The sequence below is a fragment of the Grammomys surdaster genome, unplaced genomic scaffold, assembly GCF_004785775.1.
Source record: "Grammomys surdaster isolate TR1022 unplaced genomic scaffold, NIH_TR_1.0 125704, whole genome shotgun sequence".
NCBI classification, from domain to species: Eukaryota; Metazoa; Chordata; class Mammalia; order Rodentia; family Muridae; genus Grammomys; species Grammomys surdaster.
Genome location: NW_021620539.1, coordinates 1,741,934 through 1,755,280, shown reverse-complemented (window position 1 = coordinate 1,755,280; position 13,347 = coordinate 1,741,934). Strand labels below are relative to the sequence as shown.

The window sequence follows — 13,347 nt, the reverse complement described above, 5'->3', positions numbered from 1 at the left end:
TGTATAGTTAAGATAGTAAAAACATTTTAAACCTGTATAAGCATGTTTGTTAGTCTACTTGCTTTCCTCCAGGGCCCAGTGTGGGAGCACTTGGAGCGCTGACTGCCCTCTGGTGGTGAACCAGAAGCAATTCAATATATGACCTGAGATGCCCACTCTTGATCATGTGGTACCCACTGGCAGGAAGGGGCCAGCTGAGGAACATCTGGTCTTCAAATGTGTCGGATGAAGGAGATTGATGAAACAACTCTTCTCTTCCACTTGGATCCATTTTTCTTTAAATCCTGGGGCAGCTCTGAGATGGAGCCTCTGGCAGAAAGCCTCGAGTTGTTTCTGTGCTTTAGTGAACAGTTTGCATCCTTGACCAGGAATAGCCAAGACTGAGTAGATGCCCATAGAGGGTCATGTGGTGACATGGAGCCAGAAATCAACTGCTCTGAATTCTGTGACAGTTTTCCTGGCCAAGAGCTGGATCGGAGACCCCTTCATGACCTTTGCAAGACAACCATTGTAAGTGAGCAGACTGGGGCACCATACAGACGCCATGGCACTACACATATACATGGTGGTGGGCATGGTTGGGGGGGTGGAACAGGAGGAGAAGGAAGAGGAGGAGGAAGAGGAGGAGGAGGAGGAGGAGGAGGAGGAGGAGGAGGAGAAGGAGGAGAAGGAGGAGGGGAAAGAAAAGGAGGAAGAAGAGGAGGAGGAAGAGAAGGGAGAGGAGGAGGAAGAAGAGGAAAAAGAGGAGGAGGAAGAGGAGGAGGAGGAGGAGGAGGAGGAGGAGGAAGAGGAGGAGGAGGAGGAAGTGGAACTGCCCATTAGGACAAGCATTGCCCTGTTTTGGTGCTGTCTGTAGATCTTTATTCTTTTGTTTGGTTGGCTTTGGTTTTGTTTCTCTGTGTAGCCCTGGCTGTCCTGGAACTCATTCTGTAGACCAGGCTGGCCTGGAACTCAGAGACCTGCCTCTGCCTCGTGAGTGTTCAGATTAACGATGTGATCCTTCATTCTTAACTGCTTCTCTTTTTATTCTACCTCCAGACTGACTCCCAGCACAGTAGTCTGGACATCTCCCCACTGTCTCCTGCCCTCCTGGGTATTATTTGGACCTTTCTCAGCTGTGGGCTACTTCTGGTGCTTTTCTTTCTGGCTTTCACAATTCGCTGCAGGAAGAACAGGTAAGAAGCCCCGCAACCCCTCCCCGCCTAGAGTCCCGTCTCCTGTAACCAGAGCTGTGAAACCCAGAATGCTGACATCATCTTGGCACCAGGAGCAGCTAGCCAAGCCAGGGTCCCCCAATGCAAAGCCTGTGACCCTAGGGACCTTGTCTGTCATGCTCCCCACTGGGCCTCTAAGGCTTAGAACAGATTGACACATAATGGACACAGTAAGTGTGTTTGGTGGTCTTGGAAGGAAGGGTGCTTAAATCCAAGTGCTGAGTGCTGCCAAGAAAAGAACTGTAAAGGGCATGTGTACAGGGTAGAGACCTACACGATTTCCATAATGGAAACTAGCACCCCATCAGCAAATTATAAAGAATATCATTGTCTCCCATGTGGTTTGCTCCCAGAAAACCAGTAGCTGAAAGCATTCAGGGGCAAGCTTTGTCTGTTTAAACAAAAGAAACTTTGGGATGGAGAGGCAACTCAGTTGACAAAGTGCCTGCCCAGCATCCACAAAGCCCTGGGTTCAGTCCTTGGCTCACATATAACTATGTGTGGTGATGCTTGCCTGCAATCTCAGAGCTCAGGAGGGGAGGCAGGAAGATTAGGAGTTCGAGGTCATCCTTGTCTACAGAGGGTTTGAGACAGTCTCTCCCTTCCTAGTCATCAAGGTGGTTCAGTGGGTAAAAGGAGTTTGCTGCCAAGCTTGAGGACCTGATTTTGATCCCCAACACCCCACATAGTAGAAGGAAAGAACTAGCTGTTACAAGTGGTCCTCTGACCTCCCCCCCCCACGCACCAGAGAATAAAATTTAAACCTCCCTCCCCTCGAAAGGAATGGAAGCCTCAACTTGAGACTACCTCAGAGTGTGCTCCTTTAGTTGTTAGGGTAAGAAATGATACCTTCCATCTTGGGTCTTGTTCTTCACTGGATTGCTCTAGACTTCTGCCCGTCAGTGAGGCCCATGTGAGAAGGACCTGATATTTCCAGCTTGTAGCCGTGTGAATACCTGGGACTTACTCTTAGTCATGGTTTTCTAGAAAACTGTAACTGCTGTATGTATGAAATTTATTAAGTCAGAATATTTATAAAGAACAAGATGATAAGAAACACTGTGGATCAAAATACATTATGTGGTGAGGTAGCTCATAAAAGGGAAGATAAAATGGCCCATTTTAAAAAGTGATGTATTGGACAATGAAATTAGTTCAAAGGAGCAACAATACAATCAAATAATTCAGCCAGGCATGGTAGCACATGCCTTTAACCCCAGCACTCGGGAGACAGAAGAAGGAGAATCTCTGAGTTCCAGGCCAGCCTGGTCTACAGAGTTAATTTCAGGACAGCCAGGGCTACACAGAAAAACCATATCTCAAAAAGAAACAAACAAAAACAATCAGATGATCTACTTCATTTCATTTCTGAGATTTGTGTGTGTGTGTGTGTGTGTGTGTGTGTGTGTGTGTGTGTGTCTGTCTGTCTGTCTGTCTGTATCTGGGGGGGGGGTGTGCATACATGCATGTTCTGTTATGTCTAGGAAACAGTTCCCTAAAATCATCTACTATCTCCGGCTCTACAATCTTTCTGACCCCTCTTCCTCATAGATCCAGGAGCCTTGAGGAGAGGGCTTTGATACATGAGACATCCCATTTACAGCTGAGCACTCTCCACTTGGCTATTTTCTGCATGTTGGGCAGCTGTGAATCTCTGTATTAATTGCCATCTACAAGAAGAAGCTTCTCTGATGATGGCTGAGTGATGTATTGATCCATGGATGTAGCAATACGTCATTAGGAATCATTTTATTGCTGTGTTGATTTAGCAGAATAATCGTAGTGGCTTTTCCCCTGGGACCCATGACCTTGCTATCCATAGGTTCTGGGCCTCCTTGACAGTCTCAGAGATAGGTTTCATTTCATGGACTGGGCCTCAAATCCACTTGAAAAACAGTTACTCCCATAGCATTCCCTCTGCTGTTCCACAAGTGAGTATGTCTTGCCAGAAAGGTCAATACTGTAGTTCACAAGGTTCATAGTTAGGTGAGCTTGATAATTGTCTTTCCCCCCTGTGATAATAGGAATAAAACCTCCCAGCACTATGAAAGGTAGCCAGTAAGGGTTAAGCTTCCAGCTGAATAGCAGTTAGATTTCTCCACATTCAATGACTCAAACACATGATGTCTTTAACAAAAGGGTCTTAAAAGGAACCTACTTCTAAAAAACAAACAAAAAAAAACCTATGATGTCTTTATTCTCAGATAATCTGATTATATAGCAAATCCAAAGGAATAGATTTTTAAAACAAACCCATTCATAGTTACACCCTCCCATTTTATATATAGATACATAAACACACATATATAATATATATGCACATGTAATGTATACATATATAACATGTGCATATATGTATACATATATGTATATTATATATAAATATGTACAAACAGATATGTATAATATGTGTATGAATATATAATATATGTACACACATATATATGATTATAATATATAATTCATATAATGTATACATGTATGTGTACACACACATATATACGTATATATATACATATATATATATATATATATATATATATGTATATATATGCAAACTGATCACTTGAAGAACCTAGAATTCCCAACTCAGATTTCAAAAAGCATAAAGTCACTAGGACCCACCCAATTTCACTGCTTACCACCAAGTAAGAAAGTCAGTTTTGTACTGGCAAATATAGACACATACATCGACACAAGGAACACATAGAAGTACGCCCACGTTTTTGTGACCCACAGATAACCAAGAGTAAAGGCAATTTCATGGTAAAGTTCACTCTCTTCAACGGAGGCCACTGGAAAAGCTAGATCCCCACATCAAAGACGTGCCTTTGACCTATACTATATACCATGTTCAAAATTAAAATTCCAAGCTGTCATGTTTATTCAGAAATAATAGAAAGTTTCTGTGATACTGGGAAAATATTCCTTGGATAAAATATCAAAAGCACAATCTATAAAAGAAAATTGAAAAATTCAGCTTCGTAAGAATGAAATAACAACTTATCTTCCAAAGAGAATCTTGAGAGTATTAAAAAAAAAAGTCATGGATTAGAATGAAATATTTATAAATCTGATAAAGTACTTCTATTTGTATGTGTTGGCACACACTGCTGGTAAGAGTGCACTGTGGTAAAACTATTGTGAAAACCTTGCCCACTGGTGTCTTTCAAAATTCAGTTCCCAGCCATCTTACTCTTGAGTTTTTACTTAAGAGAAATGACTCCATGTCTATAGAAATACTTATAACCAATGTTCATGGCAGCTGTATTTTAATAGTCCAAAGCTGGAGATAACATAACCATTCATCAGTAAATGAACACAGAAAAAATACTATACGCTGATGTGATAGAACATTATCCAGTAATTAAAAGAATGAATTGCTGATTCGGAAAAATATAGATAAATCTGAAAATAATTATACTGAGTAAAAGAGACAGGGGGTGGGGAACCCACTTTTATAATTCCAGTTACACAAAATTCTTGAGAAGTAATCCATTGCTAACTAATTTGTTCTAGCAGAAGGGTCAGCAGTTGACTGCAAGTGGGTGAGGTCAGCAAAAAGAGACAGGAAAGAGGAATTATGAAAGGTCATGTGGGAAACTTCGAAAGCTCTGAATGTCCATTTCCTTGTTAGTAGTGACATATACATGGCAAGGAACTTGTATTGGGGCTCAAGAGATGGCTGTTCTTCTAGAGACTTTGGTTCAGTTCCCAGCACCCACCTTCTTGTAATTCCAGCCCCAGGGTATCAGACGCCCTCTTCTGCCCTCCATAGGCACTGCATACACATGGTGCACATATATATGTTCAGGCAAACACTCATATACATAAAATAAAAATAAATGTTCTACGAACATTCTTATGTTTCTGAGAAGCCGTCATGTGGAATAAAGTATATGATTTGCAGTGTGTTTTTCTAAATGGCTTGCTAAGTATCTTAAGACCATCTGATAACTTATTAGATATTAATATTTAATATAGAAAAAATTCCCTTAGATTCTTTATGAACTTATTAATAAGGATATTCCTTTAATAATAGTCTTATTAAACTGTAAAGATAACACTAACTTTACTGTTGAAACTGTTGAATAGTTCAGATCCTACAGGAGGCTCTCCTGGTGCCTACTCTGATATGCACAAACTAGAGTTTATGTTGTAAGTTCTGTACTAAGCTAGCCTTGTTCAATAAGCCCTTTTATTCTGAGGCTTTATTTCCTTATTACTGGAATAATATGGATATAAATCAGTGATAGTTATAGATGATAGGTCGACATCTTGTTGTATCTCGAAACTGATGCTAGAATTGCCATCATAATCTTCAGTAAAATGTGAGTAATCTCCAGAGAAATATGAATTATAAAAACTGTGTAAAATGTGGATATTTACTTGCAACGTTCCAACTTAACCTGTTAACTGTTTCGTGAATGTTAGCAAAAGACGAAAGTGCCCTGGTTCAGAGCCAAAGTAGTCAACACTCTTGACAATAACAGTAAGCAGCTTCCTATTAGACCCGATGGCTCCCAGGACAATGAAAGGACCGTGGACACAGTTCACATCCAGAGAGGACAAGGAAAGAAAGGCCTGTGAGGGATGCTTCCATAGCCTGTGAGTTACCTGTCAAGGAGAGGAGACTCAGTCCACAGAATTCACTGCCTTTACCATGAGATATAAGTAAGCTGGGGAGTGGGGCGTGGAGAGAAGGAGAGGATGCTACCTGATCTTCCAAGGTTGCTCATGTATTATACAAACAGTCCTGAGAAGGGCCTGGATAAAGAACAGGCAGGCACTGTGTCTTGGAATACTAAGCAAGAATATATAGAGCTGTTCCTGGGCCCATGGTAGCTTTGCATCCGCCTCAGAGCTCTGCATAAAGGCACCTTCCACATCTGTAGGAGTGACAGTCAGATGCCCAGACTGAAAGAGCCCTCTCTTATGCCCTCCTTACGCCTCCACTGCTGCCTCCCTGTTAGGGTCGGCACATAGCTAGGTCCCCTGATGGTGTCTGTCAGAGCAGAGCCTCATATTCCAGTGTGCATTGCTGTTTGCCTTCTCTGCCTTCAGAAGATCCACACCCTGGCTCCCAAGCACTGCCGTGTACCCTTCCTGGACGCTCTGCCTCCTGGGTTTCATGTCATCTTCACCACAGAAATCCTTAGCATCTCCATGCTTTTTGGAGGAGTCTTTAATGCATCTTTTCTTCACTCCTCCCATTTCTGAGGGTGTTTTATTATCATCTGAGTGAGGCTGATCTTCTTACCATCAATAGGAAATGTTTAGTGGGCCGAATTCTTATGTAACCAGGATACTGTGTAAAATATGATTTATGGGTTTCTGAGACCTTGAAATTTATCTGTCCCCTGGGTGGAGAAACATGAGCAAGTGGAGGTACATTCTGGTTTTGGGAGGAAAAAAACAAGCATTCAAGCAGAAGAGGGGCTAGTGGGGAGGGAGAGGGCCAGCAGGAGGGTTGGGGGGCTGGGGAAGAGTCAACAAAACAAAGAATTATGAAAATGCCATAATGAAATTCATTGTCTTATAAAGTGATTTTTAAGAAATTAATTTTAAAATCCAGTTTGCAACCTAGTGCCTTGCTGCCGGGCAGGACCCGTGCTGTTTTTCATATTGATTGTCCCCGGCCTGTCATCATTGTGGTTTGATTCACTGGAGCTGAGAGCAAGGTGAGGAGAAGGACAGGCTAGCAATACCAATCACGTTTGGCTGAGGCTTGTACACTGGAGTTCTGGGATCATCGCTCTAATCCTTGACATGGTGATGGCTGAAGAAGGAAAAGCAATCTATCCCAGAATAAACACTGACCATGTAGCTCAAGTTAAGATGACATTGCAGGGTCAGGGGCTGGATGAGACAGAGGGGTCAGGAACAGATCCCGGCTCTACCACCACAGAAGCTGAGATTCACAGAAGAAAAAATATTATTTGGGTGATCATTTCTAAGGGATTGGGCAGCGAGCTAAAACTAGATGTGGTATCATGAGGCCAGATGCCATTGGCATGTGGGAACAGGGCAGGAAAAGAGATGCAAAGCAAAAGTGGGGTAGTGCACAGGGAAGATCTTTCTTGGGTCCTGGGTGTGGGATGGAAGATGTGAGAGTGTGTGGAGGTTAATGAGGCAGTAGGGCTAATCCTTAAGAGCAGCCTCGGCTCAGTGGTTTGGTGCTCTTTAGGTGTGTGGCAGACAGGCCTAGATGGATATTGAGCCTAGATGAACTGCTCACACCATGCGTATGTATATGCAGATTTACACCAGGCATAGTGGCACAAGCCTTAGGAGTCAGAAGCAGGAAGATCATGAGTTCAAGACCAGCCTGGGTTACATAGTAAAATTTCTGTGGAAATTTTGGTTTCTGAGGAAACCAAAAATAAATAAGCAACTTAAAATAAAAATAGATAGTGGAAAGACAGAACTGTCTCCCATAAGTTGTCCTCTGACCACCACATGCGTACACACAAGCACACTAGATAGATAGGTGCATACATACATACATACATACATACATACAAGATACATACATACAAGATAATACAGATATATACATACAAGATACATACAGATAGATACATACATATATACAAGATAGATAGATAGATAGATAGATAGATAGATAGATAGATAGACAGATAGATAGACAGATAAGAAAACTGAACACAACTGTCATTGCCCTATTACAGCTGATGGTGAATGGAGTTTACTGAATTGAGAAGAGGGAGTTTAACTCTCTTACCAAATAATGAGATCCTTAAAACTTCAAAAAGAATTTAAGATTTGTTTTTATTTTCATTGGTGATTTGCCTGTATGCATGTCTGTGCCCTCAGAGGCCAGAGACGGACTCCCAGATCCCTAAAACTGAAATTACAGGCAGATGTGAGCTGCCATGGATATGCTGGGAATCGAACCCTAGTCCAGGACTCTTAACCACTGAGACATCTCTCCAGCCCCTCTTCTTGAATCATTAATATTTATATATCTATTTATTAGTGGTGCTGAGGGTGGAACCCAGGGCCTTGCTAATTCTAGGCAATCAGTCTACCACTGGCCACACCTCGGCTCCTGAGGGTTTTCATCTTTGCCCTCCATTGTACTCAGATTTTGTTGTTTCTCAAAGGAACACTTCAGCTGACCTGGAATAAAATCAAGTACAAGGAAAAGCTCTTGGGAGACAGACACGTTCTTTTCCTCTTTGACACAGTTTCAGCTCTACAGACGGTGCATAGCAAAGCCTTGCACTGTGACCTTTGGCCTTCTGCTCACTCCCTCCGCAGGCCCCAGGCATGACATGGCAAGCTCCCGATGCCCAGCCCTTCCGCCTGTGGTTCTACTGAACCATCGTGCCAGTCCCATCTTCCCGCTGAAACCCATCTGCTTTCGGCACACCATTGGCTGTGTGGGCTGTACTAGTAGAAGGCCTCCGTGGGCTCAGGGTCTTACACAGGTGGCTATTGTTTATAAAATTATCTACTGGAGCCAGCATGGTAACGCACGTCTTTACTCCCAGATCTCTGAGCAGGCAGATCTGTGAGTTCAAGGCCAAATTGGTATACATATGGAGTTCTTGGTCAGTTGGAACTAGATAGAGACCCTGTCTTTTAAATTAAACACACACACACACACACACACACACACACACTCACACACTCACACAAAGAAAAACAACAAAAAATCACATTCTACATGGAATTTGTTTTCCATGGAAAATTCATGGAAGTTGGAAGAGTCAGAAAATAAAACATGAACGTATGGGATTTTAGTGAACAGAGACAGTGAATACGAGTCCTCAGGGTAGCAAGGCTAATTTAGACAGTGTGGAAGACCTCAATGAGCGGTAACACGTGAGAATAGAATGGCTTGAGAAATAAGTTATTAGGAAAGACCAACCCAGACAGAGGGAACAGGACTACAAGGCCCCTGAAGAAGAAACATGCCTAGTGTTCAAAGAAACAGAGGGAGTAATACGGCTGGAGCAGATTTAACGAGCCAAAACAGGAGCCGATGAGGTCAGAGTAGCAGTCCACGGTCACTTTCTAGGTCAATGTAATTAATGTGCCCTGAATGTTGTGGGCAGCCATGGTAGGATTTGGAGCTGAGAAAGAAGAACATTGCTTGACTCCCAAGTCCAGCTGCCATCTTTTTTTTTGTTTTGTTTTGTTTTTCGAGACAGGGTTTCTCTGAGTAGCCCTGGCTGTCCTGGAACTCACTCTGTAGACCAGGCTAGCCTCGAACTCTCGAACTCAGAAATCTGCCTGCCTCTGCCTCCCAAGTGCTGGGATTAAAGGCCTGCGCCACCACCGCCCGGCCCAGCTGCCATCTTATGAATAGAGTGTTAACACTTAATGGCGCTGTGCAGAACTACCTTAGATAAAACCATCGCTCTGGGTGCCTTCACCCAGGTACCTAAATGGTAAAACTTAGAAACTCCTAGGAATGCTTGGACAGTGCCTCTTGACTACCTTCTACTCTTGGGTAGTAAGTGGGCTCCAGCCTGGGCTGGGGTTCCCCAAAAGAGCATGTCCACATCCACTCTTTCCTCTGCTTCCTGTACTTTGCCACCACAGAAGAGGCTCTCAAGGGACAGGACCCTTCATTGTTGAAGCTAAGAGAAACTTGGTACTGAGAGGGTTGAACATTTAATTCCAATGTCACAATTCTTTTTAAATTTTGTTTTTAATATTTGGAAGTGGGGAGAGGAGAAGGAGAGAGAGAATAAGTGCAGGAAATTGAAGTGGCCACAGGTGGTGTCAAATACTTCTGGAGCTGGAGTTACAGATGGTTGTGAGCCACCTGATGTGAGCACTAGGAACTGAACTCACGTCCTCTGAAGAGGCAATATGTGGTTCTAACCACTAAGCCATCTCTCCAGCCTCTCCGAAGGTACTGTTGAGTACACTTGGAGACAGTACGGGTTACAGGATAAAAAGGAAAGGAACAAAGCAAGTCAGGTTCCAGCAGTACTGAATAAAGATAGGAAACACTATAGTGTCTTATATTCAAACAGCATAAAAACTATTATTCAGGAAGAGAAAGACTGCTAAATTTCTCTACATCAAAAATAAAATGGTGAGTGTGGTAGTGTACACCTTTAATCCCAGCACTCAGGAAGCAGAGGCAGGGGGGTGTCTGTAAGTTTGAAGCCAGCCTACTTATATATTGAGCTCTAGGACAGTCAGGAGTACATAGGGAGATCTTGTAGATAGATAGATAGATAGATAGATAGATAGATAGATAGATAGATAGATGATAGATAGATACTGAAATTTTCTGTTTGTTAAAAGTGCTACTAAAAAAAAAAAAAGGTAGCCAAGCTGTGGCGTGAGAGGAAATTCTCACAACGTACGTGTCAGTGAAAGATTTTTCTCCAGAATGAAGAACTATAAATCAATAAGAAAAACAGGAAAAAATACACTGTTTTTTTCTTTTATTGAAGATAAATTCTTTTCTCATATAATATATCCTGATGATAGTTTCCCTCTCTGTACTCCTCCAGTTCCTCCTGCCTCCACTATCCTCTGGATTCACACTCTGTCTCTCATCAGAAAAGAACAGGCTTCTCAGAGATAATGACCAAACATGACAAAATAAAACATAGTAAAATGAAGGAATCTTTTAATGGATAAAAGATACGCAGTAACACTTCCCAAACTATATAGCTAGTCAATACATGAACAATGGTCAATCAGAAACATGCAGGTTGAAGTCACAGTGGATGGTCTATATGCTTATTCAATGTCTAGTAGGGAAAAATGACAAAATTAAGTTTGGAGAAGATAAAGAAAAATAGGAATCCCAATGCATTGTTATGGAAGTATAGTTGCTTAACTAGAGAGATGTCCCAGACGCCCCATGATTCCAGCCATTGTGTGAATGTCATAACACATTACGCAGCCTAGACAGCGTAGTCTACTGGAGACGTAGGCTCTAGCGACCACTGCTGTACATGCAGACTATATTCATGTGGTGTCTGAGTGTATATATAGATATATTTGCTTTGCAAAGCTGTCTAGCAAAATCTGTAAACCTTGAACATATTCATACCCTGTGTGTCTGAAATCCCAGCAAAACTACACATATTGCTACCAAAATACACTTACTAGAATATTCCTAGCAGTACTATTTATAACAAACTTCTTCCAGACCATTTTGTATTGCTGTAACAGAACATCTAAGGCTAAGTTATGTATGAAGAGAAGAGCTTTATTTGGCTCATGATTCTGGGAGCTGGAAAGTCCAAACAGAATGGTGCTACATTTGGGTAAGGGGCCCCTGACTGTATCTCAACATGACAGAAGGACAGAGATCTAAAAATACCCAAAAGAGGCCAAATATGTGGAGGTTGTCTTGATTTATACCAGTTGGCTGTCATGCTAACCAATCAAGATTAAACCTAATGAGGTGGGCATTAATCCGTTCTGGACTGGTGCTTACATGACCCAGATTACTCTTTGACATGCCATTGTCTCTCAACAGTGTTGATTTCCCTGGGAACCATACCACAATATCAGTTTGGTTTAAACAGCCCGTATTCACACCCTAGCTGTCGAGAAACTGGAAGCAGCTCAAATGTCCATCTCAGTACCTGCAGATGTATCCCATGACTCTGTGCTACACAATGAATGACTGTGGTCTACAACTACCTGCCACAGTACCGATGACTTTCAGAAAAATTGTATTGCTCAGGAGAAGCCAGACATGGAGATTATACCCTGTGTGATTCCACAGACAAGCTAACCTATCAGAAGTGAGGACAGACCTAGGTCAGGAGGAAGAGAAAGGGAGGCCACATGGAGACAGCCGAACAAGGTGCAGGCTTCTCACGTAGAAGTCGGCTACAGATGAATTTATCTTTTTTTTTCTGTTCTGTTTTGTATTTGTGTTTAGTTTTTGAGACAGTCTCGATAGAGAGCCCTAGTTAGCCAGGTCCTTAGTGTGCAGCCAAGTCTGCCTCAAATTCATGGAAGTCTTCCTGCTTCAGCCTCCAGACTGCGTGCACGACCTCATCCCTGACTCCATGAATTTTTCTTCACCATGTTTTTAAAAGTATCCTTGAGGTTTTTTCCACAAGATGAAAACCTCCAAAAATTAATTATATACGTATACATACACACACACACACACACACACACACACACGCACACACACATATGTCAGTTTGATATAAGAACCAAAAATTCTTAAGTATTTTTTCTGGAAAAAAATATTCTTACTTATATCTATATTGGGATATTGAAGACTAAAATGATTACTTCCACTGCAAACATATATATCACTGATTTTTTTTAAAAAATATAAGAAAAATAAAGGAGGAGGAGGAATAGAACTTGGTCCAGCAAGATGTCTCAATAGATAAAGGTACTCGCTGGTGAGCTTGACAGCCTGAATGTGATTCCCAGAACCCATGTGGGAGAGAGAGAGCCAACTCCTGTCAGTTGTTCTTTACCACACAACATGTGGCATGGTTCATGCTATGTGCACACACACCAAATAAATGTAATATAAAAAAAAAAACCAACAAAATCAACCAAACAAAGAACACAAGAACTTTTTATTAAAGGACTCCACTAAATGTCAACAAAATTACCCACGATAAAAGAAAAACAAGTTTAAGATCACCAAAGTTAAAACTTCTGTGCCTGTCTCAAAGGATGGAGAGACAGCTTATTGGTTAGAGAATGGACTCACTGCTCTTGCAAAGGACTAGAGTTCAGTTCTCAGCACTCACGTCAGATGGCTCACAATTGCTTGTAGCTCCACTTTCAGAGGATAGAACATCCCTCATCTCAGGCACCTGCACCGGTCTTCCAGACTCTCTACCTCCCACCCCACCCTGCACATACATATAATTAAAAATGTAATCTTAAAACAACAATGGTGCCGGGCGGTGGTGGTGCACGCCTTTAATCCCAGCACTTGGGAGGCAGAGGCAGGCGGATTTCTGAGTTCGAGGCCAGCCTGGTCTACAGAGTGAGTTCCAGGACAGCCAGGGCTATACAGAGAAACCCTGTCTTGAAAAACCAAAAAAAAAAAAGAAAGAAAGAAAGAAAGAAAGAAAGAAAGAAAAAAAGAAAGAAAAAAAGAAAAAAAGAAAGAAAAAAAGAAAGAAAAAAAGAAAGAAAAAAA

At 42.0% G+C, this 13,347-nt stretch overlaps 1 protein-coding gene across 1 annotated transcript in view; it reads left to right on the top strand.

The window, feature by feature from the left end:
• Positions 1 to 396: 396 nt before the first annotated feature.
• Positions 397 to 13,347, top strand: part of Gpr156 (G protein-coupled receptor 156) — a 59,286-nt gene continuing 46,335 nt past the window's right edge. Inside the window, exons 1-2 of the mRNA XM_028788159.1 lie at positions 397 to 510; positions 1,039 to 1,175. Coding sequence (XP_028643992.1) covers positions 415 to 510; positions 1,039 to 1,175 — 233 coding nt within the window. The 5' untranslated portion in view covers positions 397 to 414. The remainder of the gene's footprint in view (positions 511 to 1,038; positions 1,176 to 13,347) is intronic.